The 25937-nt window shown below is 41.8% G+C and overlaps 1 protein-coding gene across 1 annotated transcript in view; it reads left to right on the forward strand.

The window, feature by feature from the left end:
- PHF20 (PHD finger protein 20) overlaps nt 1-25937 on the forward strand; it is a 145928-nt gene that overhangs the window by 6817 nt on the left and 113174 nt on the right. Inside the window, exon 2 of the mRNA XM_045981224.1 lies at nt 16964-17078. Coding sequence (XP_045837180.1) covers nt 16996-17078 — 83 coding nt within the window. The 5' untranslated portion in view covers nt 16964-16995. The remainder of the gene's footprint in view (nt 1-16963; nt 17079-25937) is intronic.

A 25937-nucleotide genomic window follows, 5' to 3' on the forward strand; every position in this document is an offset into this window, starting at 1 on the left:
CCTCCCCACCCCAGCTTGCTTGCTTGCTTTCTTACAGATTTTTATTTATGAGAGAGAGAAAGAACTCTAGAGAGAGCACAACTAGGGGGAGGTGCAGAAGGAGAGGGAGAAGCAGGCTCCCTGCCTCTCATTACCCCGGGACCATGACCTGAACCAAAGGCAGACGCTTAACCTACTGAGCCACCCAGGCACCTCCCACCTCAGCTTTCTTTTTGGCTTTGAATTAGCAGCGTGGGCAGAATGAAATTTAAAAGTGAAGCAGGTAGTTTGCTTTTGGCTGGAGTCTGGGGAAAGTGAGATGTAATGCTTTTAGTCCTCTTCCAAAGGTCTTCCATATCTGTGGGGGATCAGCCACTTGGTACTTCTCCCAGGATTTTAAAGGTGCTCAAACTCCCTATCTGAAATTTGAAAGTGTATCCTGAGTGCAAGCACTATTTAAAAATGACTTCCAAGTGCTTTTTTCCCCAACAATATACTCTTTTTTTTTTTTTTAAGATTTTATTTATTTATTTGACAGACAGAAATCACAAGCAGGCAGAGAGGCAGGCAGAGAGAGGAAGGGAAGCAGGCTCTCTGCTAAGCAGAGAGCCCGATGCGGGGCTCGATCCCAGGACCCTGAGATCATGACCTGAGCCGAAGGCAGCGGCTTAACCCACTGAGCCACCCAGGCGCCCCCCAACAATATACTCTTAAAGCCCCAGACAAGAAATTGCCAAGGACAGTGATAAGAAATCTAGATTTCAAATACCTTCATCAGTGAGTGAAACTGTTCTTTGAGAACACCTGATTAATCTTAAAGGCAGTTGCTGACACTGCCGGAAATCAGGGCTCAGGGTGGTATATAACTCTCTAACCTCCCTTCCTCACCCGTCTCTCTAGGAGCTACTGGGGGGAGGTTTACATTTTTCATGATAAACATTCTTTAATCCAAAATGTGTGCTTACTTAGAGCCTCCTTGGTTAGATTGTAAGCTCAGAGAAAGGCAGGATGTTCCTGTCTTATTCATCTCTCTCAGCAATTGCCCCTTATGGGTTGTTGACTGGCTAACCTTTACTTAAGGTAACCTATTGAACATTGAAACCCTGATTTGTAATGCTGGGACAGCTTTGCTAGATCTTGGACTAGGTACCCAGCTGTTCTTTGCTTTCTTTGACCAAATAATGGAAGCAATGAGCTTGCAGAAATCCCATAAAATTTTAGGAGCCTGGTGTGAGTCACCAAGCATAAGTAGGGCACTTTGTATGAAAGGGAGGTGGTGTCTGGATCCATTGACTTTGTTGAAGGAGGGAGAGAAGTGTGGGGAAGGATTTAAAATGGTTTGGGTGCGCCTGGCTGGTTCAGTCCGTAGAACATGTGACTCTTGATCTCAGGGTTGTGAGTTCAATCCCTACATTGGGTGTAGAGCTTACATTAAAAAAAAAAAAAAAAATGATGGTTTGATCTGATGAGAGCTTATCCCATGTCAGAAACATAATCTTAGGATTTTATTTTTTAATTCTTTATTTTAATTTTTTAAAAAGATTGTATTTATTTGAGAGAGAGAGTGCATGTGTGCAAGTGGGGGGTTATGGGCAGAGGGAAAGGGAGAGGCAGACTCCCCACTGAGCAGGGAGCCCAACACAGGGCTCTATCCCAGGACCACAGGATCATGATCTGAGCGGAAGGCAGACACTTAACCAACTGAGGCACCCAGGTACCCTATTTCTTTCTTTCTTTTTTTTTTTTTTTAAGATTTTATTTATTTATTTGACAAAGATCACAAATAGGCAGAGAGGCAGGCAGAGAGAGAGGAGGAAGCAGGCTCCCCGTGGAGCAGAGAGCCTGATGCGGGGCTCCATCCCAGGACCCTGAGACCATGACCCAAGCCGAAGGCAGAGGCTTAACCCACTGAGCCACCCAGGCGCCCCCCTATTTCTTAATCTTTATTTTTAATTTTTTTTTCTTTAAGATTTTATTTATTCATTTGACAGAAAGAGAGAGAGCAGAAGCAGGGGGAGCAGCAGGAAGAGGCAGAGGAAGAAACAGGCTTCCCAGTGAACAAGGAGCCCAGTGTAAGGCTTGATCCCAGGACTCTGGGATCATGACTTGAGGTGAAGGCAGACGCTTAACCTATTGAGCCACCCAGGCGCCCCATGTCTTAATCTTTAAAATGGGAGTCAGAAAACCTAATGTACAAGGTTATCAAAACTTGGTAAACTGTGAAGAATTGAGTGTATATTACTGTTCTGTTTTATTCCTCACAGATTGTTTTTAAAATCCCTTCATGTTATTTGTGAGTTTGTGTTTTATCTGTAACTCTATCAGTAGAGAAGGAAAAGACACATTTTTTTTCATTTTTACACAGAACTTAAACAGTAATCCCTTAATATCAGTGTGCAGATATCCCAAAGGCTTCATTTATTTATTTATTTATATTTCCAAAGGCCCTATTTTTGTTTTGATTTTTTAAAAGATTTTTATTTATTTATTTGAGAGTGAGATAGTGAGAGATTGCATGAGAGAAGAGAAGGTCAGAGGGAGAAGCAGACTCCCCCTGGAGTTGGGAGCCTGATGCGGGACTTGATCCAGGGACTCCGGGTTCATGACCTGAGCCCGAAGACAGTTGCTTAACCAGCTGAGCCACTCAGGCGCCCCAAAAGCCCTATTTTTAAAAGTAGTGTGAGTATAGTGGGTCTTAGAGGAGGTTCTGCTTCCTAGACCCCAGCTTTTCCACCTAATCAGGTGACCATGGGCAATTTAGTTTCTCTAAGCCTTCCTTCTCTCAGCAAATGGGATAATACTACCAACTTCTCTGCGATGTTGGGAATAAGGAATTTGTCAGGGATTTAACCTGCGGTGAAGTAAATGTAAGCTGTTTCCTGGTATTAATAATAAAGGCCAGGAATAAAAGTTAATATTTAAAGAATAAGGTAATGAATTAGTTAACTATTAAATACTTTATTTATCTTTAAAACCCCATAAGCAATGAAACCGTTGTAATTCAGGAAAATGTCTTTGGAGACCCCGTGGAGTAATGACTCCGTATTCAAATTGTTTTCTTTTGTAAAACAATGATACCTCAAGTAAGGAGTCCTATAAGAACAGTTTCAGTATCTTTAAAAAAAGACCCTTGCGGGGCGCCTGGGTGGCTCAGTGGATTAAGCCGCTGCCTTCGGCTCAGGTCATGATCCCAGGGTCCTGGGATCGAGTCCCGCATCAGGCTCTCTGCTCCGCGGGGAGCCTGCTTCCTCCTCTCTCTCTGCCTGCCTCTCTGCCTACTTGTGATCTCTCTCTCTCTGTCAAATAAATAAATAAAATCTTTAAAAAAAAAAAAAAAAGACCCTTGGGCGCCTGGGTGGCTCAGTGGGTTAAGCCGCTGCCTTCAGCTCAGGTCATGATCCCAGAGTCCTGGGATCGAGTCCGCATCGGGGTCTCTGCTCAGCGGGGAGCCTGCTTCTCCCCCTTCTCCCTCTCTCTCTGCCTGCCTCTCTGCCTACTTGTGATCTCTGTCTGTCAAATAAATAAATAAATGAATCTTTAAAAAAAAAAAAGACTCCCTTGGGGCACCTGGGTGGCTCAGTGGATTAAAGCCTCTGCCTTCAGCTCAGGTCATGATCCCAGGGTCCTGGGATTGAGCCCCGCATTGGGCTCTCTGCTCAGCGGGAGCCTGCTTCCCCCTCTCTCTCTGCCTGCCTCTCTGCCTACTTGTGATCTCTGTCAAATAAATAAATAAAAATTTTTTTTTAAGATTTTATTTATTTATTTGTCAGAAAGAGTGAGCACAGGCAGACAGAGGCAGAGGGAGAAGCAGGCTCCCTGCTGAGCAAGGACTCGATCCCAGGATCACTGGGGTCATGATCTGAGCTGAAGGCAGACGGTCAACCTACTGAGCCACCCAGGCATCCCAATAAATAAAATCTTAAAAAAAAAAAAAAAAAAGACTCCCTTGCTCTCCTGGGTGCCTCAGTCCGTTAAGCATCAGTCTTGGCGCAGGTCATGATCTCACGGGTTGTGAGATAGAGCCCCAAGGGAGGGGTGCCCGTACTCTTCGGGGAGCCTGCCTGAGAGTCCTCTGCCTCTGTCCCTCCCCCTACTTGGGAGTGCCTGCATGCGGGCACTCTCTCCTCTCTCTCTCTCAAATACGTAACTGAATCTTAAAAAAAAAATATGAAAGGCTCTCTCCTCTGGAAGGAAATCGCACAAACCCACTCCACAGCTACCAACATTTATAGACCGGAGCCTCCCCCTGACTGAAAAACGAATACAGCTTTTCTTAGGCCCCAGAAGCAAAACTGTGGTCTGTCTTCAGGTGCCTCATTCCCTGTGCCTTGCCTTCCTCCCGTACCCCGGAGGAGTAATAAGGGTTCCTTCATTTACCCGTGGGTAGCACTTTCAAAGAGCCTCCACATGATGTCCTCTTGAGTCGCTACTTCCTTCTAGAGGAGTGATACTTGTCTTTTTTCTTGTTTTTATTCTGCCAGTGAGGAGGTTGACATTTAAGAAGCACCTGACCACCAAGTAAGGGCACACTGCTTGTTAAACGCTGGGGCTGCCTATGAGGGAGTTGAGGACTTAGGAGAGATCACTCGGAGACAGGCAGTTTCAGTGTCGAGTGCTGAGTGCTGTGGCTCGGAGAACAGGCCAGACTGCCATGGGGGCATATTGTAGTGGGCTGCTGGCCCAGCCAGCCCTTCAGGGAGGTAGACTGGAGAGAAAACAGCTTGTTCGAGCAAAGGTCTGGGAGGTTGGAACTGTAAGGAATCTGGCTCAGTGTGTGGCTGTAAGAGCAATAATACTCTGAGAGCCCAAGTAATTTCTCTCTTCATGATACCTGTATGAAGGTATGAAGTTGGTACTGGTACTATTCCTGTTTTACAGGTGAGGAGCCTGAGGCTCATGGAGAAAATGACTTGCACAAGGTTATCTAGAATATACTGGAGCTGGGATCCAAACCCAGCCTGTCTCACTCCAGAGTTCTGGCCCCTAACGCTGTGTGTCACTGCCCCATCTGCTAAGCTTTTCTGCTCTCCTAGTAAGCGTCCATCTTTAGAGATTCCTAGGTTGCTTTGGTCGCAATGGCTAACTCACTCAGCCTTAATGGTACACTGAGTAGCTTGAACTTGTTCCATGGGGGAACTCAGTTCCATGGGGGAACTCCTGAGCTGTTTTTTTTAATTGAGAAATAATTGACATATGACCTAAACTGATTGATTGATTTGATTTGATTTTGCTTTATTTAAAGATTTTATTTATTTATTTGACAGAGAGAGAGCATAAGCAGGGAAAGCAGTAGGCAAAGGGAGAGGTTGAGAAGCAGGCCCCCACAGAGCAGGGAGCTCTATGTGGGGCTCAATGTGGGGCTCCATCCCAGGACCTTAGGATCATGACTTGAGCTGAGGCAGCCACTTAATGACTGAGTCACCCAGGAGCCCCCAGAAATTTATTTTAGAGTGGGGAGCCTACTTCTCCCTCTGCCTGTCCCTCCTCTTGCTTGTGCTCTCTCTCTCTTTCTCTCTCTAAACTGAGAATCATCATCATCATCACTACAGATCTATAAGGTAGACACTAAATGAGATGATGGTTATATAAAGCATTTAGAATAGTATCTGTAGTAAAACAGGCAGTCAGAAGATTTGAGTTTATGAGATAGTATTGATTTGGATCTGGGAGGGTGTGGCTAGGGGGCTTTTGAGCTCCACTGAAAGCTGTTGTAGTAATTGGATTGGATCTGATGGGGGCCTGAAGTGGGAGAAGGTGTTACAAAGTGGTGAATGTGAGTGGGAGGCAAAGGTGATGTCCCTGTTTCTAGCTTGGCACATTGGTCAGTCTTGGGCCTTAGACTCTGATGAGGAGAAAAGAACTTGTGAGGGTGGGATGATTAGCTCAGTGAAGTTGAGTAACGTGCCAAAGGTCATAGAGCAAATACATTCTGGAGCCCAGCCTGTACAATAGGCCCTTTCCACTGCTTCTGGGAAGAGCACCGATTTGACCAACTCATTCTCAGTAATTTGGAATAAGTAAACTCTACTTGTGTTTGCTCTCTGTCTGAATTTTAATTGTGGAAGGAAAAGCTTGGCTCTTGGGGAAAGCATTTCAAGTATCCGTAAAGAGGGTAAGGAATTTTTGGTCAATTTTTTTCTTTCCTTTCTTTTCTTTTTTTTTAAGTTAAAGATTTTTATTTATTTGACAGAGAGAGACACAGTGAGAGAGGGAACACAAGCAGGGGGAGAGGGAGAAGTGAGCTCCCAAGCAGGCTTTCTGCTGAGCAGGGAGCCCAATGTGGGGCTCTGTCCCAGGATCCTGGGATCATGACCCAAGCCAAAGGCAGACGCTTAAGAACTGAGCCACCCTGGTGCTCCACCATTCTCCTTTCCTAATCTCACTCCCTCTCCTTTGCTTACTTCCTAACCCCTTCAAATAAAAGAAGTTAATTCAGCTCTCACAGGGTGACCTGCGAGGAGCCTGAGAAATGGAACTGGTTTTTGCATTAGATCCAGTCTTCCTTCTGTGTCCTTGAGGAAACCAGGGTATTGGTGGAGGGGCCCTTGCTCCCACTTGAACCAATTTTTCATCTCCCTAGGACTAAAGACATGTTTCTTATGTTTTTTAATATACTGGATACTATCTGTTAATATTTCATGATAATATTGACTAGAATGTAGTCCTTTGTGTCTGATGTCCTTTCTGCTGCTACTACTACTGTTACACAACCATTTTATCTTCAGTACTGAATATTTAGTCGTTATTGTGCCGAGTATTGGGCATCTTTTAGCTTACTTATTCCTCATAACAACCCCAGGAGGTAGGGGTTGATGGACAGAGAGAGGATCAGTGATTTTTCTCATCTTAACTCTGCCAAACAATTAGTGGAGCCAGGATTGGTGAGAATCTGAGTCTAAAACCCGACTATGCTCCCATCCCTAAGCATTTCTGACCATCCTCCAAGACAGAACTTTGGCAAAGAGTCCCCTTGGAAACTTCCTCCTGTGAGAGTAAGGTGTTACTGGGCCTGCTGATATTGTTTATGCTTTTATGGGACCACACTGTGGGCGGCAGGCTAGTCTCCACCTCCTCTGCACCGGGCTGTGAGGGAGAGGGAACTTCATTCCCGCCTGAGGCATCTTGCCTGACTTTCCCTTTGCCTAGGATTCTTCTGCTAGATATTACAAGTTTGTCTTCTGGTCATTTAGATCTCTGTCAGATCTCAGCTCTGCAGAGTCCTTTTGTAACAGCCTTATCTAAAGTGGTCCTTCTATGTCACTGGTTCACATTATTTTGTTGGGTTTTCCCCCAGGGTGCTTATCCTGCCAGAGATTATCTTCTTTGTATCTTGTTTATTGCCTGCCTGCCTTGCTGGAGAACAGGGTTGTGGTAGTCTTATCCTCTCAGTATCTCTCTGCAGCACCTGGCACATCGCTTTCAAGAAATACTTACTGAGGAGCACCTGGGTGGATCGGTGGGTTGCCTCAGGTTGTGATCTCAGGGTGATAGGATGGAGCCCTGTGTCCGGCTCTGTGCTCAGCATGGAATCTGCTTGTCCCCTCTCCTTTTGTTCCTCCCCCCTAGCCCTGCTCAAATAAATGAAATCTTAAAAAAAAAAATTTATCGAATGAAGGAGACATAAAGATCAAAGCTGGTGTTTTGCTTAAGTGTCCCTCCATTGAAAAGCGGTTGCGTTAAGTTTCAGAGGCACTATCACCATTAACTGGAGGTTGAATGCAAGCCTGGTGGTAAGCACTGTTAGGTTGTCACAAAGCTTGTGCCATGGTTTCTGGTGATTGACATTCTTCGCTTGAGTGTCCCTGGGTTTATTTTCCTCTGATTCTGTCTCAGCTGACTCGTTGAAAGGTCTTGTTCCATACCCATCTATCACTTTAATTCTTTATTACTTTGAGCCCTCAGTTCCTTCTCCTTGAGCACAGTGGGGTTGCTGAGGGCAGGACCTCCAGTTACCATGGCTACAGTACTCTTTTACCTCTCCCAAAATAAAACCCAGAGTCCTTGTCAGGACAACATAAACTGGAAGTGTATTAAGAATTCGGAGAATTCTGCTGCCATTTAGAACACACCTACTTTGTGTTCTACAAATAGGGACTTTGCACATCTTTTCTCACCTAATCCTTAAAGCATCCAGCATAGGCGCCATTATTAATCCTCACTTGATGAGTTAAGAAACAGAAACCGAAGATGTAGCTCATAAACAAATATGTGGTAGTGGTTGAGAATCTGGAATCATAAGGCTTATGGCTCAAATCATGACACAGCCTCTTAATATATGGGTGTTCTAGGATGTCCCTAGCATTCCTTTGTTACTCTGTTCCTCATTTTTACAGTGAGATTAATAATGATAGCTACTTCTGTAGTTGCTATAAGGATTACATGACTTAATATGGGTAGAGTTAGCTATTATAATTATCATTATAAATGTTTTTTATGTAGGTCTTATTAGTGTGCTTAAGGATATTTTCTATCTGTTCTTTTGTAAAGTTAGTTCACATCCTTGTCATTTTATTTTTTCCTTCATTTATTATGCATCTGTTGAGCATTAGTCATTCCTTTCCCTAATGGAGCTTAGGGGATCCACTACATTAGGTTTTATTTAAATATTCTCTTGGAATACTGTTACGCTGAAAAAAATAAATAAAATGGAAAAAAAATATTCTCTTGGTTTTTGTTTTTTTTTTGTTTTTTTGTTTTTTGTTTGAGAGAGAGCAGAAGTGGGAGGGGGTAGGGAGGGAGAGGGAGAGAAAGCCAAGGAGACTTATCTCATAACCCTGAGATCATGACCTGAGCCAAAACCAAGTCAGAGGCTTAACCAATCGAGCCCCTAGGTGCCCCAATATTCTCTCTCTCTCTCTCTTTTTTAAAGATTTTATTTATTTATTTGACAGAGAGAGAGAGGACAAGAAGGGAGAGTGGAAGAGGAAGAAGCAGGCTCCCTGCTAAGCAGGGAGCCCGACTCGAGACTCGATCCCAGGACTCTGAGATCATGACCTGAGCTGAAGGCAGTCATCTAACCAACTGAGCCATCCAGGCATCCTTATTCTCTTGTTTTTAAACATGAACTAGGAACTATGTCTAGTTTCTCCAGAGTTTTATCTAAAGAGCTATTTTTTTTTTTTAAACAAATGACTTATTTTTATCCTGGGTTGTATTCTTCATGTTGAAGTTACTGAGTCCAAGTGTATAAGCAGTTTTATAGCTTGTTCCTTGCTTGCAGATTGAAGTAATAAGAAAAGAGGGCCATGGTCAGGGCCCTAGGCAGTGGCTGAAATGTTCAGTTTCCTTACAGCTGGGCCCGTCTTAGGTTTTGTCCTTTCTAAAAAAATTAAATATTTCTGCTTGTTATATAATGGTGTGAGAATTCTGACACAACATTTGAAAAGCATCCAATTACTTAATCTTCTTGCTTGTATTCAAATTGTGTTTATATCTAAAGGCATGAATATAATAAGCATAGTAACAGCTTTGGTAGGGGAGAGAAGGGCCTTTGGGAAGGGGTTTTGTGTATCTCTGGGAGAATCCTGTTACATGTTATGAGAGGGATGTTTCCCGATTTTTTCTTTTTTAAAGATTATTTATTTATTTATTTGTCAGAGAGAGAGAGAGAGAGCGAGCGCGAGTGCGAGCCCAAGCAGGGGGGACGGGCAAGCAGAAGGAGAAGCAAGCTTCCTGCTGAGCAAGGAGCCCTAGGCGGTGGGACTCCATCCCAGGACCCTGGGATCAAGACCTGAGCCAAAGGCAGAGGCTTTAACCCACTGAGCCACCCAGGTGCCCCTAAAGAAATCTTTTTTAAAAACCGAAAAATTTCTTAGTTCCTTTTAATAAATAGTTTTATTCAGGGACCTGGGTGACTCAGTTGGTTGAGTGTGTGCCTTCAACTCGTGTCATGGGCCCAGGGTCCTGGGATCAAGTCCCATGTGGGGCTCCCTGCTTGGCGGGGAGTTTCCCTCTGTCTGCCGCTCCCCATGCTTGTGCTCTATTTCAACTAAATAAAATATTAGAAAAAAAGAAAAGAAATAATTTTATGCATATGCTATAATAGATGTGTCTGTATTTATATTTGTTTACATTGAAAGGATAATACCATACACATGCCTTTATACCATGCCCTTTTTACTTGACAGTATATCTTATGGATGGCTCCATATCATCAGCATCTGCTGATTGCCATTATTCCTTTTTTTTTTTTTAAGATTCTATTTATTTGACAGAGAGAGATCACAAGCAGGCAGAGAGGCAGGCAGAGAGAGAGAGTGAGAAGAAGGCTCCCTGCTGAGTAGAGAGCCCGATGCGATGCGATGCAGGTCTCCATCCCAGGACCCTGGGATCATGATCTGCAGAAGGCAGAGGCTTTAACCCACTGAGCCACACAGGTGTCCCGCCATTATTCCTTTTAATGGCTGTACCACATTCTGTTGTATAGATGAACCATAATTCATTTAACGAGGCCTCTTATGATGGACATATTAGCTGCAGAAATTGCAGAACTATATTGATCATGTTACAGGTAATTTGACAGACTTTGGGGGATGTATCTGTAGGGTAGGTTGCTGGCAGTGGGACTGCTGGGTTGCAGATAGGTGTATTTTTTGTTTAAGCAGTCTCTACTCCAAACATGGGGATTGAACTCATGACCCTGGGATCAAGAGTCACATGCTCTTCCAACTGAGCCAACCAGGACTCTGTGTGTATTTTTGTAGATAGTGCCAAGTTGCCTCTAGAAAAGCTTCTCCAATTAATGTTTCTACCACCTGTGCATAAGGATGCTTTTTTCTCCTCATCCCTGTAAACACTGGTTATCCCACCTTCAAATTTTTTTGCCTTAGAACCGAAAAATTGTTATTTTGATTTGTATTTTCTTTAATTTAGGGTGACTTTATATAGATGGAATATAATATGCTATTACACCTTCATTTTTTATCTACTGCTCCCCAATAATTTCTTGTTTCTTATACTTTTCCCACTTTTAAGTAAGTTGACTTTTTTTGTTCTTGGTGTGTATGTACTCTTCGTTAATATAGGAAGTTAGCTCCTTGTCATATGCGTTGTAGCTATTTCCCGTTTCTGAAAGTGCCTTTTAAACAGTATTACAGAGCATACACTTAAAGCTTTCATTATTATTGATAACAGGAGCGTTGACTATGAATACTGTATTTAAGGAAATAAGGCTTTATGTCTCCTTTGTGGCATTGGATTCCCATTAGAGGGAAATTTAAGTATAAAGGAGCAATTTAAAGGTCTGTCAAGGTCTTTAAAATGGAATCCTATATAAATACAGATTGCATAAGATGTTTTTCTGTTAGTTTTCCTCCATGTCCTTATTGAACATATTCCCTTTAACTCCTAATTCTGGAAGCTGGAGCTTTTTTGAAGAATAAGCTAAGGCCCTGAAGAATGGATAAGTTGAAAGCTATAGAATCTTGGTCCTTTTGCATCTTGAGAACAATCTGTGTTTAAAACTAAATGTAGGGCATCTGGGTGGCTCAGTGGGGTGCCTGGGTGGCTCAGGCTCAGTACATGACCCCAGGGTCCTGGGATCAAGCCCCACATTGGCACTCTCTGCTCAGTAGGGAGCCTGCTTCCTTCCTCTCTCTCTGCCTGCCTCTTTGCCTACTTGTGATCTTTGTCAAATAAATAAATAAAATCTTAAAAACAAAACAAAACAAAACCTAAGTGTGAGAAGTTAAAAAAAAAAAGGTACTTCTTAGGTAACTTTTTTTTTTTTTTTTTTAAATTCCTGTATCTGTCTTGAACTCTTTTTTTATTTGTTAGTGTTGTTATCACATTAAATTGAGACTTTGTGGTGTCTGGCTGCCTGACTCCATAGAGCATGTAACTTACGATCTCAGGGTTGTGAGTTCAAGCCCTGTGTTGGGTGTAGCGCTTACTTAAAAATTTAACAACAAAATTAAATTGAGACTTTTAGATAATTTCTTGGGTGTCATCCCCTTTGCCCCTTGTTAGAGTTTGTTCATCTCTTTCCAGTGTTTATGTTTGTCTTTCTGGGTGGACTGGAGCAGGGACTAAATTGGATTTGTTATTCCTAAATTTCAGCACAGTGCGATACCGATAATACTCACTAATGAATTGTTGAATGATTTAACGTAAAATAAAAAAACAAATGCTGCCACCCCAGAGGAGAAGAGGGAAGGTTTGGGAATGGGACAGACACAAAAGTCAGATTAATCCTTCTTCTTATTCGCTGTGGTATGGATGTAGTGTAGGAATGTAGGTGAGAGGTTTGCTGGGTTGAGGTCTGGAGTCATGGCCAAGATTCTTGAGATGTCCTTGGTGCAAAATGGTGGGTTTTTTTTAAAGAATGGGGACAGGATCCATGGACAGGAAGAGCTGCTGCACTAGGGTTGTAAGGGGTGGCTGATTATATACTTGGGGGTTGGGGGAGGCAAGGAAAAAGGAAGATGTCCAAGACGACTTTCCTATGCTCCTGGAGGCCTTGCTAATTTCAAGCTATGGTGGTTTTTCCTTCTAGTAAAGGGTTAACATTAAGATAGCTGGGAGCTTCCTGGAAGAATGTCAGGCTTAACTCCACCCAGGAGTGGGGGTGAGGGGAGAGGTTGCAGGGTGTTAGCTTATGCTTTGTCTTCAGCTCGCCTTCTGCTCCCTCATCAGTACCAGAGTGAAACTTGAAACAAGTGCGTCAGAGTTAGAATGAAACAGTCTTTAGTTCATGGTAAGGAAGACCTTCTGACAGTTCAGTCTTTTTTTTTTTTTTTAAGATTTTATTTATTTATTTGACAGATAGAGATCACAAGTAGGCAGAGAGGGAGGCAGAGAGAGAGGAGGAAGCAGGCTCGCCGCTGAGCAGAGAGCCCGATGTGGGACTCGATCCCAGGACCCTGAGATCACAACCCGAGCCGAAGGCAGCGGCTTAACCCACTGAGCCACCCAGGCGCCCCTGACAGTTCAGTCTTAAGAGGAATTGTTTTTCTTTCTTTCTTTCTTTCCTTCTTTCTTTCTTTCTTTCTTTCTTTCTTTCTTTCTTTCTTTCTTTTCTTTGAGCTCTTGGGAATGATCTGCTCATCTTCATTCAATTACTGCGTTCCACACTCCCATATTTTAATGGAAGGTCTCCTAGAGAGTACATGGGGAGAATTTGTGTGGTGAAAGAATTAATTCAGAAATCAAGCAGACCTGAGCTTTTGTTCTGGGGCTTGTCACTTAGCACCTGAACCCTAACCAAATTACTTTAAGCATAATTTCCTCATATGTGATAATAGAATTATTAGCAGCTAATAACTCCTTTGTACTCCTTACTTTGCACCAGTCCTTTGCCCCTTAAATGGATTATCTCATTTAATCCTCACACCCATTGCGGGGGAGATAGATATTGTTATCACCACTCTAACCCCTTTTAAGTAGAGGAGACAAATTCAGAGGTGTTAAGTAATTTACTCAAATTCATTCAGCTAGTATGGGGTGGATCTGGGGATTCAAGGCCAAGCATTTAGTCCTATTACATTATATACATAGTCTCTATAAAAGTGAGCTGTCGCCCTGCATAAAGTCTGACAAATAGTGGGAGCTCAGTGAGTGTTCATTGCCACTCTGCCTTTCTTCTTGTTTGGCATCACTTTTTTTTTTTTTTATTTTTAATTTTTTAATTCTAAGTAATCTCTACACCCAGTTTGGGGCTGGGAATTTACAATCCCAAGATCAAGAGTTGCATGCTCTACTGACTGTGCCAGCTAGGCAGCTCTGGCATTACTTTTTCATATAATCTGAGGGGCCAAACTATAAATCTGTATATTACTTATGCATGAAGTCAGAGATAAAAAGATAATTTGAGGTGGTATTTGTCAGTCAAGCCAAAATTAAAACTGTTTTAAAAAGATTATTTATTTATTTGACTGAATGAGAGAGGGAACACAAGTGAGGGGACCTGGAGAGGGAGAAGCAGGCTCTGTGCTGGGCAGGGGGCTTGATCCCATGTCGCTGGGATCATGACCTACACTGAAAGCAGACACTTAATGACTGAGCTACCCACATACGCCCAAAATGAAAACTTACACTGATTGGATTTACTTATCAGATTTGATACCTTGTTTTCTTGGAGAGTGTTAGGTAAAGTCAGCCAGACCTCTGACTCTCCCTTTCCTAGGGTCCTTATACTGGAAACACTCTTAACATAATAGCTTTTCAGTTTCTTAGAATGTTTCAGTTCCTTAGTATTCAATTGTCAGCCATTCCTGCCTTCATTTGAAGTGTGTGTTCCTGGTATCAGCCCTTCCGAATTGGTTGTTTAATTGGTAGCTCGACTTTCAAATTATATGGTTCTTTTTTTCTTCTTACAGAAAATTTCCATTATGAAAATCTTTAAATTTATGAAACTTTATTTATTTATTTAAAAGATTTTATTTATTTGAGAAGGAGAGAGAGCACAAGCAGGGGGAGCAGTAGGCAAAGGAAGAAGCAGGCTGCCTGCTGAGCAAAGAGCCTGACATGGGACTTGGTCCCAGGACCCTGGGATCATGACCTGAGCTGAAAGCAGACACTTAACTGAGCTACCCAGGTGTCCCTGTGAAACTGTTTAAAAGGAAAAGAACAGGGCCACCTGGCTGACTCAGTTGGTAGAGCATGTGACTCTTGATCTCAGGGTGGTGATTTCAAGTCCCATGTTGAATGTAGAGATCACTTAAAAAAATTAATAAAGGAAAAGAACAATCACCTACAACCTGTTTTTTCCTACCAGCCTTTTTTTTTTTTTTTTTAAAGATTTATTTATTTGACAGATAGAGATTACAAGTAGGCAGAGAGGCAGGCAGAGAGAGAGGAGGAAGCAGGCTCCCAGCCAAGCAGAGAGCCCAATGCGGGGCTCGATCCCAGGACCCTGGGATCATGACCTGAGCTAAAGGCAGAGGCTTTAACCCGCTGAGCCACCCAGGCGCCCCCCTACCAGCCTTTTTAAAAAAGATTTTATTTATTAGAGAGAGAGAGGGAGAGAGAGAAAGAGTGCTTAGTGGGGGGAGTGGCAGAGGGGCAGAGAATCTTAAGTGGGCTCCATAGTGCTGAGCCTGATGTGGGGCTGGATCTCATGACCCTGAAGTCATGACCTCAGCCCAGACCAAGAGTCTGGTGCTTAAACTGACTGAGTCATCCAGGTGCACCTAAACACACATGAGTTTTAAAGATTAATTTGTTTTAGACAGAGAGTATGTGCACAAGCAGGGGGAGGGGCGCAGAGAGGGGGAGCCCAACATGGGGCTTGATCCCAGCACCCTGTGATCATGACCTGAACTGAAACCAAGAGCTGAATGCTTAATTGACTGAGCTATTCAGGTGTCCCAAACATACATGAGATGTATATATGTATGTATGTATTTATTTATTAAAGATTTTATTTATTCATTTGACGGAGAGAGCACACAAGCAAGGGGAGCAGCAGGCAGAGGGAGAAGCAGACCTGCTGAGCAGGGAACCTGACATGGGGCTCAATCCCAGGACCCTGGGATCATGGCCTGAGCCCAAGGCAGACACGTAACCAACTGAGCCACCCAGGCACCTCCATACATGAGTTTTAGTGTGAGCTCAAAGTGATGTAATTTGGGATCCTGCTTTTTCTTGTAATGTACTGCAAACAAATTCTTTCTAAAATGTCGGGGTGCCTGGGTGGCTCAGTGGGTTAAAACCTCTGCCTTCAGCTCAGGTCATGATCCCAGGGTCCTGGGATCGAGCCCCACATCGCATCGGGCTCTCTGCTCAGTGGGGAGCCTGTTTCCTCCTCTCTCTCTGCCTGCCTCTCTGCTTACTTGTGATCTCTGTCAAATAAATAAATAAAATCTTTAAAAAAAATGTGATGGCATTACACATCAGATATGAGGATCCACTTGCGTGATTTTTCCCACATTCAGTCAGTCCATTGCAAAGATTGTTTCTGGTGTGAGGCAGATGCTGCCTTGGTAGTGCTCTGATGTTGCTTGGACAGTATAAACTTTTGAGACCAAAGTTTAGCGATGGAAAATGCAGTTTGAGGTTGCCTGCTCTGTGAATGTGGCCTGCTTAAGTGCCCCAAGAGCTCAGAGTGCTACATTTCCATTAGAACCACCTCTGGTGCCTAAAGATAAATTTTATTCATATAGAAAATGACCACCTGTCCCAGGATCCAAAGAATTGATAAAGAATTACTTAGGAAAATATAAATTGTCAGAATGAACTCAAGAATAGGCAGAAAATATAAATAGAACAAAGTATAGTTCCTCCTTGTCTAGCCTTCCAAATAGGGACAGAAATCAGTATCTCAGCTTTTGTTTATTTCCTTTGTATTAAAATTCATAGGAGTTGCAATTTGTAGTTCTTCTTCTTTTTTTTTTTAAATTTTATTTATTTATTTGACAGAGATCACAAGTAGGGAGAGAGGCAGGCAGAGAGAGAGAGAGGAGGTAGCAGGCTTCCTGCCAAGCAGAGAGCCCGATGCGGGGCTGGATCCCAGGACCCTTGGATCATGACCTGAGCGAAAGGCAGAGGCTTTAACCCACTGAGCCACCCAGGTGCCCCTTGTAGTTATTCTTCTGTTTACTGTCTACAATTTTGTCTTCCCCCAGTGGAGTAGAGTCTTCATGAGGACAGGAGCTGTGTCTCTTTTGGTCTTGACCGTTTTTTTTCTAGTCTCTCAGCAGATACTTGTTGAATGCATTAGCAAATGATTGTATTTAACCTGGAAAGCAGTTGGTTTTTTTTGGCGTTCTGAGGTGTTCCCCTTATAAGTGAGTCCTTGGTCAGCATTGTTGAGCGCAGGTCTCCTCAGGATTTCTGGAACTACAGGACACCACATAATAGAGAAGGAGGAGACAGTGGAGGGCACACGTGTGTTAGGATGAGAGCAGGCTTGGAAGTAGCCACTGGCAGGGTTTCCTGGAGCTTTTTGTTTTGAATAATTCCTGTTTGTCTTTTATGTGTAGTGACTGATGCTACACTCTGGGCAGACTTTGCCTAAGTTTCATAAATATTTAATTGGCTTTTTCAGGAGAATAAAGGCAGCCCCGCTGATGACTGAAAATGACAAAGCATCCACCTAACAGACGAGGAATCAGCTTTGAAGTGGGAGCCCAGTTGGAAGCCCGGGACCGATTAAAAAACTGGTACTTTTATATTTTTCTGTTAATTAAATTCCTTCAGTAAAGGATTTTTGCTAGCATTGATAAAGAGGGGTAGCCTGTGCTTTTCTGTAGTGTTTTCCTGCTTCCTGACTCTTGGAAGGTAGGAGACTTAAGCCTAGAGATGTGGAAATGTCCTTTCTTTTTGGTGCTGGGATCTGTCTGTCATGGATAACATTCCGTGTCTACTTGTTAATACTTGTTTCCCCTTTCTGCCGGTTCGGAGAAGGAGTGATGGGAAGAAGAAGCATGGATGGCTACAAGGCAGGGAAGAGTTAAAAGTGGCAGCTCTCTTGCTCTTGGCTCCCTGTCTGGAAGAAAACAGAAAAGATAGGGCTGGAAAAATGAAGGAAAGGGGTTAGATTGGAATAGTTTGTGTATTGTGAACAACTCCTCCTGTTTTCTGGGTGTGTATTGTGGTTGAAATTTAGTCATCACTGTGTATGGTGATTAAATGTAGAGGCCGAGGCCTTGTAGTCCTGACTTGTCATTGACTTGTGACCTCTGGGTGGTAATTCCCACTTTGAGGATCAGCTTCATCTGTAAATGTGTGGATAGTAGTAATATCAACCTCAGAGTTTTTCTGAGAATCAGGTAATAGAATATGGGGAGAAAGGCCTTTCTTACCAACTGTAAAATGATGGTTGTTGAGAACGTCCTACAATTTGGTCATTTGTTAATGTTTAAGGTAAAGGTGGGGGTTTCAGAATTCAAGCATTTCTTTTCTTTTTTTTTTTTTTTTTAAAGATTTTACTTATTTATTTGACAGAGAGAGATCACAAGTAGGCAGAGAGGCAGGCAGAGAGAGTGAGAGGGAAGCAGGCTCCCTGCCAAGCAGAGAGCCCGATGCGGGACTCGATCCCAGGACCCTGAGATCATGACCTGAGCCGAAGGCAGCGGCTTAAACCACTGAGCCACCCAGGCGCCCCCAGAATTCAAGCATTTCTGAGTGTAGTCCTTTTGGGGAGTTTTCTCAAAATAGACTGACCAGTTCCTGGGGTGTAGGAAGAGACGAGAGGGGAAAAGAGAAGCAGGGAAATGTTGGCTGGGGCAGAAAATGTCTCTGCTGCCTTTTGGGGATAGAAGATTTGATAAATGAATTGTGGACGTTTTGAATACCTTGTTGTTTTAGGCTGTTTGTATTACCTGTGATTATTTCCCTTTTTTGTTTTCTCTCAGCTCTTTTTAAGGCAGCTTAATCAAGGGAAGAATTCTTTTCAAATGTGGAAAAAAATTAAAATTTAGAAAAAGTAAAGAAGTACAGCTAGCCATAAAATAATCTGTATAGTTATCTCTCAGAATAAATATTAGTGAATATTAATAAAACAAATTAGTATGTAAAAATTTAATAATAAGATTTATTAATAAATTAATAAATGTCACTCAGAATAAATGAATTTTTGTTTTATTATATTTATGTTAAAAAATTAAGGCTATAAAACATTTCTGATTTAATGCAAGTGTCTTTTATACCTTACCGATTCAATTCCCCTTCTGTGTTCCATAGAGGCAACCAGCATCCCGAAGTTGGTTGTATCCTTTCTGTCCATGTTTTTACATTTTAACTATATATATGTATTCATAAGTAATAGTTAGAATCACTTTATTTAAAATCACTTCATTTAAAAATGAATATGTTTTATTATATTGTTTGTTCCTTTAGCTTATGTTTGTGTGATTCATGCATACTGATATATAAGATACTCCTCCTAACTTCTGTATAGAGTTCTGTTGTATGAATTTACCATATTAAAAAGAAGGAATCTATCATATTTCGTTTATCTAGTCTCCTACTGATAGACATTTAGATTCCAGTTTTTCACTTTGTTTATTTTTAAAGTAAGCTCTTGGCCCAGTGTAGGGCTTGAACTAATAACCTAGAGGTTAAGAGTCCCATGCTCTCTACTGAGCCAGCCAGGCTCCCCTCCAGTTTTTCCTACTTTAAATGTAATGTTGCTGGGGCGCTTGGTTAGCTCAGTCAGAAGAGTGTGCCACTCTTGATCTTAGGGTCATGAGTTCAACCCATGTTAGTGTAAAGATTTCTAAAAAGAATAATAAATTTAAAAAATAAACAACACACCATTATTGTGAACATCTCTGTAAATGACTTTTTTGTGTATCCTTTTGCAAGAATACTTCTTGGGCAGTGACTTTCAAACCTTTTTTTTTTTTTTTTTTTTTCAAACCTTTTTTATGGCAATTTATAGTAAGAAATACATTTTAAATCCAGTGTAATACGCATCCATATACACATAATAATTTAACTGGAGCAAAAACTTAGAGACAGTTCTTAACCTTAGACATGCATTATATTCTGATGTTTTCCCTCTATGTTGTATGTATGTTTCCTGAACATATGCTGGTCTAGATTCATTAGTTTCATTTTATAATCTAATGGGTCATGAACTGCTGTTTGAGAAGCCCTACTCCAGTGAATTTGTGGAGTAATATGATATACACATTTTCAGTTTTGCTGGAAATTGCCAAGTTTGTCTCCAAAATGCTTCTATTAAATTACATCCCCACAGTAGTGCATTAAACTTCCTGTTTTTCCACGTCCTTATCAATCCTTGCTTTTTATAGACTTTCTGGTTTTGCTAATCCGTTGGTTATGAAACTTTGTTTTATTCTATGTTGCTCGTACTTCTGGTGAGGTTGAGCATTTTCTAATAGGTGTGTTCTGTGACTTGTTCTTGGCTATTTTCCTATTTGATTGTCTGTTTTCAGTGATTTATTAGTGTTCTTCTAATATGTTATGGATTCCAATTCTTTGTCAGTTTGTGTTGCAGAACTCTTCCAGTCTGTAACTTGTCTTTTCAGCTTGTTTGTTTATTTTCTTTTCTTTTTTTTTTAATTTTAAAAAAGGTTTTATTATTTATTTATTTGAGAGAAAGAGGACAAGCAGGGGGAGCAGCAGGCAGAGGGAGGGAGAAGCGGGCTTTTTGCTGAGCAAGGACCCTGGTGTGGGGCTCGATTGCATCATGACCTGAGCTGAAGGCAGACACTTAACTGACTGAGCCACCCAGGTGCCCCTTTTCAGCTTGTTTCTGGTATCTTTCGTGGCATATAATACTCTCCTAAATTCTTCTAAAAGTTTTAAAGTTTTGCTTTTCACATTTTGATCTTTATTTACCTAGAATTGATCTAATGTATGGGATGAACTTGGTTTAATTTTTTTTATTCACAGTTTATATAATCAGGTGCCCCATCATCATTTGTAGGACAGTCCATTCTTTCCACACTGATCGGCAGTACCACTTCTATATACCAAGTGCCATAACATGGCACTCTCTTTTCTTAGCTCCTTACTCTGTTCTATTAATTTATATTTACTCTGGTGCTAATAGCAACACATCTAATTTATATTGCTTTAAAGTAAGTCTTGATAGCCGTTAAGACAGATTTTGCGGGCGCCTGGGTGGCTCAGTGGGTTAAGCTGCTGCCTTCAGTTCAGGTCATGATCTCAGGGTCCTGGGATCAAGTCCCACATCGGGCTCTCTGCTCAGCGGGGAGCCTGCTTCCCATCCTCTCTCTCTGCCTGCCTCTCTTGTGATTTCTCTCTGTCAAATAAATAAATAAAAATTAAAAAAAAAAAAAATTAAAAAAAAAAAAAGACAGATTTTGCTCCATGTGCTTAATTTGCTGTATTCTTAAACCTTTTCTCTTACTTTTTATTTTTTTAAAATTTTATTTATTTTTTTAAAATTTTTTTTATTTTAAAGATTTTTATTTATTTATTTGACAGAGATCACAAGTAGGCAGAGAGACAGGCAGAGAGAGAAGAGGAAGCAGGCTCCCTGCCGAGCAGTGAGCCCGATGTGGGACTCGATCCCAGAACCCTGGGATCATGACCTGAGCTGAAGGCAGAGGCTTTAACCCACTGAGCCACCCAGGCGCCCCTCTCTTACTTTTTAAAAAAATTGAAGTATAATTGACATTCAGTGTTATATTTGTTTCAGGTATAGATCTTTACTTTTAATGTGAATTTTAATTTTAATTTTATTTTAAAAATGATTTATTATTTATTTAAATGATTTATTCTAGAGAAAAAGAGAGACTGTGCATGTGAGAGGGTGTGAACGGGGGGGGGGGGGGGGGGAGGGGCAACGGGAGAGGGACCCTGAGAGAATCCTTAAACAGATTTCCTGCTGAGCAATGAGCCTGACATGGGACTTGATCCCAGGGCTCTGAAATCATGACCTGAGTGGAGATCAAGAGTTGGATACTTAACTGACCGAGGCACCCAGGTGCCCTGAAAATATTACGTTTTTGTATTTATTCACATTTTCCTTTATAAACATAAGTAATGTTTTATAACCTTCATAAAGCTTTTGCATGTTATCTATTAGACTTATTCCTAAGTACCTTCTAGTGTTTGTTGCTTCTGTGAATGGATCTTTTTTCTTTTACTGCAGAGCACGCACATGCATGCGTGAGTAGGGGAGAGGGGCAGAGGGAGAGGAAGAGAGAGAATCTTAAGCAGGCTGCATGTCCAGCTTAGAGCCCCACCCTGGGCTGAGTCTCAGACCTTGTGATCACAACTCTGAGATCATGACCTGAGTTGAAATTAATAGTCAGATGCCTAACTGATTAAGTTACCCAGGAGCACTTTGAGAATGGAATTTTTTTTTTAAGGTTGTATTTATTTATTTATTTATTTATTTATTTGAGCAAGCGAGCGAGAGAGAGAAAGAGGAGAGAGTATATGTGAGTGGGAGGAGGACAGAGACAGAGAATCTCAAGGAGACTCTGTGCTGGGTGTGGGGCCCCATACGGGGCTTGATTCCACGACCGTGAGATCATGATGTGAGCTGAAACCAAGAGTGGGATGCTCAACCTACTGAGCACCAGGTATCCCTGGATCTTTTTATATTACATTTTCTCTTTGGTTTTTGGTGGTGTTTAGTAATGCTGTTGAGTCTTGTTGTTGACCAAATTCAGTGTGTGAACTTTACCGAGATCATAGTTAAACTGACTGACCCACCCAGGTGTCCTACTGAGATCATAGTTTAAAAGTTAAAAAAAGTTTAAAAAAAGATTTATGACATTTATGAGATTGTTGGAAATTTGAACATTGATTAATGATATTAAAGCATCATTGTTAACTCTTTTAGGTATGGAAATGGTATAGCTATGTTTTAAAAAAGTCCTCATTTTTTAGAGATTACATACAGACATTTATGAATAAAATGATTTGTTGTCTGGGACTTTCTTCAAAGATAATATGAAGGGAGGAAAGGATGGGAGGATCGAGGAAGTGAAAGTGGTCATGGGGTGGATATGTGAGGGTTTATTGCTCATATATTTTGTGTGTTAAACTTGTTGCCAGAAAGCTTGCTGCATTTTCATACTTGTCCTACTAGTTCTTTTGGATTTTCTACGTAGATGGTCATATATATGCAAACGGGTATATTGCCTCTTGCTTTCCAGTCCTTATGCCTCTTCTTTCTTTTCCTTCCTTCCATCTTTGGTCCCTTTTCTTTCCTTCTCTCTTTTTCCCATTTTCATTGACCAGGACCACACTGGCATGGTGTCAAATGGGAATGGTAACAGTGGCCTTCTGTGTCTTACTTTTTGATTAACAGGAGCTCATGTGAAGGTTCATCATTAAATATGATGTTTAATGTTAAGATCATGGTAGACTATTTAATCAGATTAAAGTAATTTCTTCCTGTTTATTCCTTGTCTGCTGGAAGTTTTTGTTTTTGTTTTGTTTTCCCCTAGCCTGTGGGACTGTTGAGTTTCATCTAATGCTTTATTTTTCTTTCTTTTTTTTTTTTTTAAGATTTTATTTATTTATTTGACAGACAGAGATCACAAGTAGGCAGAGAGGGAGGCAGAGAGAGAGAGAAGGGGAAGCAGACTCCCTGCCAAGCAGAGATCCTGATGTGGGGCTCGATCCCAGGAATCTGGGATCATGACCTGAGCCGAAGGCAGAAGCTTTAACCCACTGAGCCACCCAGGTGCCCCTCATCTAATGCTTTCTGGACATCTCATTAATTGACCATATACGTTTTGTTTCTTCAGTATATTAGTATAGTATATGACATTAGTAGATTTTCTGATGAACAATTCTTGCCTGCATGCCTGGATAGACCCTATTAGGTCATTTATATAGTAAATTATGGGATTCAGTTTGCTAATATTTTATTTGGGATTTTGATATCCATGTTCACTAGTACTTTGGTTTTGATCTTTTCTTGCACCATCCTTGTCTGGTTTCAGTCTGTTGTTATAGAAGTCCTAGGAAATGAGGTAATTTTTTCTTTTTTTCCCCCTCTGGAACAGGTTTTATTTATTTATTTAAAAATGATTTATTTGAGAGAGAGAGAATGAGTGTGGGGGTGGGTAGAGGAGCAGAGGGGGAGTGAGAGGGGAAAGGAGACTCTTCACTGAGTGCGGAGCTCTGGGTGGGGCTTGATCCCAGGACCCTGAGATCATGACCTGAGATGAAACCAAGAGTCATATGCTTAACTGACTGAACCACCCAGGTGCCCCACATGGAACAGTTTCTTGAAGCTTTGCTAAGTCTTGCCAACCCTCGCCCCGCCAGCAAGGAACCTTATGTGGGACTCTATCCCAGGATCCTGGGATCATGACCTGAGCTGAAGGTAGATGTTTTAATTGACTGAGCCATCTAGGCATCCTTTTCTTTTTTCATTTTTAAGAACCACCAAAACTCAGATCATTTAGTGTGGTGGTGTAGTCCATTACATTCATTATTTTCTTTGGTGCTAAAATTATCCCAAATTTAGCTGGTCAGAGGCCTTTTAAACTGGGTTCTTTGTTCTTTCAGTACATTTCTAATAGTCCTTGAGTATTTTTTTTTTCTGGCACTACTTAGAAAGCCCACATTTATTTTGCCCCTGTCATGCTCTAGACCCTGGAGTCAGTCATTTCTCCAAGGAGGCCTAATTCCTTTTAGGTGGAAGTAGTGTTTAGAAATAACTCCGGGCACTGACTGTGTTTATTGCTGCTAAAATGTTACTGCTTTTAGGCCTTTTCAGTGGATAGAGCTAAGAAATAAAATTTTTGAAAAGTTGTGAGTTCATTTTGGTATTTCCAATTTAAATTTAGTATTTTGTAATTTATATTTTTATGTTTGTCTTTTATTTTGAAAATGTTTTTTTCTAAAATTTAATTTTTTTTTGTTGTTGTTCAATTTTATTTATTTACCTGATAGAGAGAGATCACAAGTAGGCAGAGAGGCAGGCAGAGAGGAGGGGGAAAGCAGGCTCCCTGCCAAGCAGAGAGCCCGATGCGTGGCTCAATCCCAGGACCCTGAGACCATGACCTGAGCCAAAGGCAGAGGCCCAACCCACTGAGTCACCCAGGTGCCCCTAAAATTTAATTTTTAATCAATTAATCAATTAATTGATTTTAGAGGGGGGAGAGAAAGAGAATCTTTTTTTTTTTTTGTTTAAAGATTTTATTTATTTATTTGACAGATAGAAATCACAAGTAGGGAGAGAGGCAGGCAGAGACAGAGAGAGGAGGAAGCAGGCTCCCTGCCAAGCAGAGAGCCCGATGCGGGGCTCGATCCCAGGACCCTGGGATCATGACCTGAGCGAAAGGCAGAGGCTTTAACCCACTGAGTCACCCAGGCGCCCCGAGAAAGAGAATCTTAAGCAGGCTCCATGACCCTGAGATCATTACCTGAGCTGAAACCAAGAATTGGGCGCTTAACTGCCTGAGCCACCCAGGCACCACTGTGAATTCCTTTTTAATACTCTTGCAGTATAATTTTCTACATTTGAAGTTATTTTTAAATATATATACAATAAAATTTCCCCTTTTCTGGCATACATGTGTATGACAGAGAGAGACATAATGAGAGAGGGAACACAAGCAAGGGGAATGGGTGAGGGAGAGGGTGAGGTTTCCCACCGTGCGTGGAGCTCAATGTCGGGCTTGAGCCCAGGACCTTGGGATCACGCATGACTGAAGGCAGACGCTCAACAACTGAGCCACCCAGGCGCCCCAACACATGTATAGGTCTTATAAGTGTCACAACTTACAAGATAAGGAGAACACCTAAAGAATTTGCTAATGCTATACCTTGCTGGTCTATAATTATTGATTTGATTTAAAAAATTTTTTTAAAGATTTTATTTGTTAATTTATTTTATTTATTTTTTGAGAGAGAGAGAGCATATGAGTGCATGCCATAAGTGGGGGACAGAGGGAGAGGGGTGAGAGAGAATCCTGAGCAGGCTCAGGCTCATTGCAGAGCTTGATGTGAGTGCTCAGTCTCAGGACCAAGTTGAAGTCGAGTTGTATGCCCAGCTGACTGAGCTACCCAGGCCCTCCCAAGATTTTTTTTAAAGATATTTATTTATTTATTTATTTGACAGAGAGAGAGAGACAGATCACAAGTAGGTAGAGAGACAAGCAGAGGGAGAGGAGGAAGCAGGCTCCCCGCTGAGCAGAGAGCCCGATGCGGGGCTCGATCCCAGGACCCTGAGATCATAACCTGAGCTGAAGGCAGAGGCTCTAACCCACTGAGCCACCCAGGCGCCTCCCAAGATTTTATTTTTATGTTATCTCTACATTCATTGTGGGGCTAAAACTCACAACCCCGAGATCAAGAGTCGCATGCTCCACTAACGGAGCCACCCAGGTGCTCCTGATGATTTTTTATTTATCTGTCTTTCCTTCTAGAATGCTAGCTCAGTTGAGGGCTAGTACGGTAGATTGGATTCTCTGAGAAGCAATGAAATTGATTGATTTGGAAACCCCCTGTAGAGGGAAATGGGGAATGAGGGGAAGAGGCTGCGAAGAGTCTTATCCCCTGGCAGGGAGAGAAAAGGAAGGTAGGATGTCTTCCATCTACCAGTAAGTTTT

This window comes from Meles meles, chromosome 16, assembly GCF_922984935.1.
Source record: "Meles meles chromosome 16, mMelMel3.1 paternal haplotype, whole genome shotgun sequence".
Classification (NCBI taxonomy): Eukaryota; Metazoa; Chordata; class Mammalia; order Carnivora; family Mustelidae; genus Meles; species Meles meles.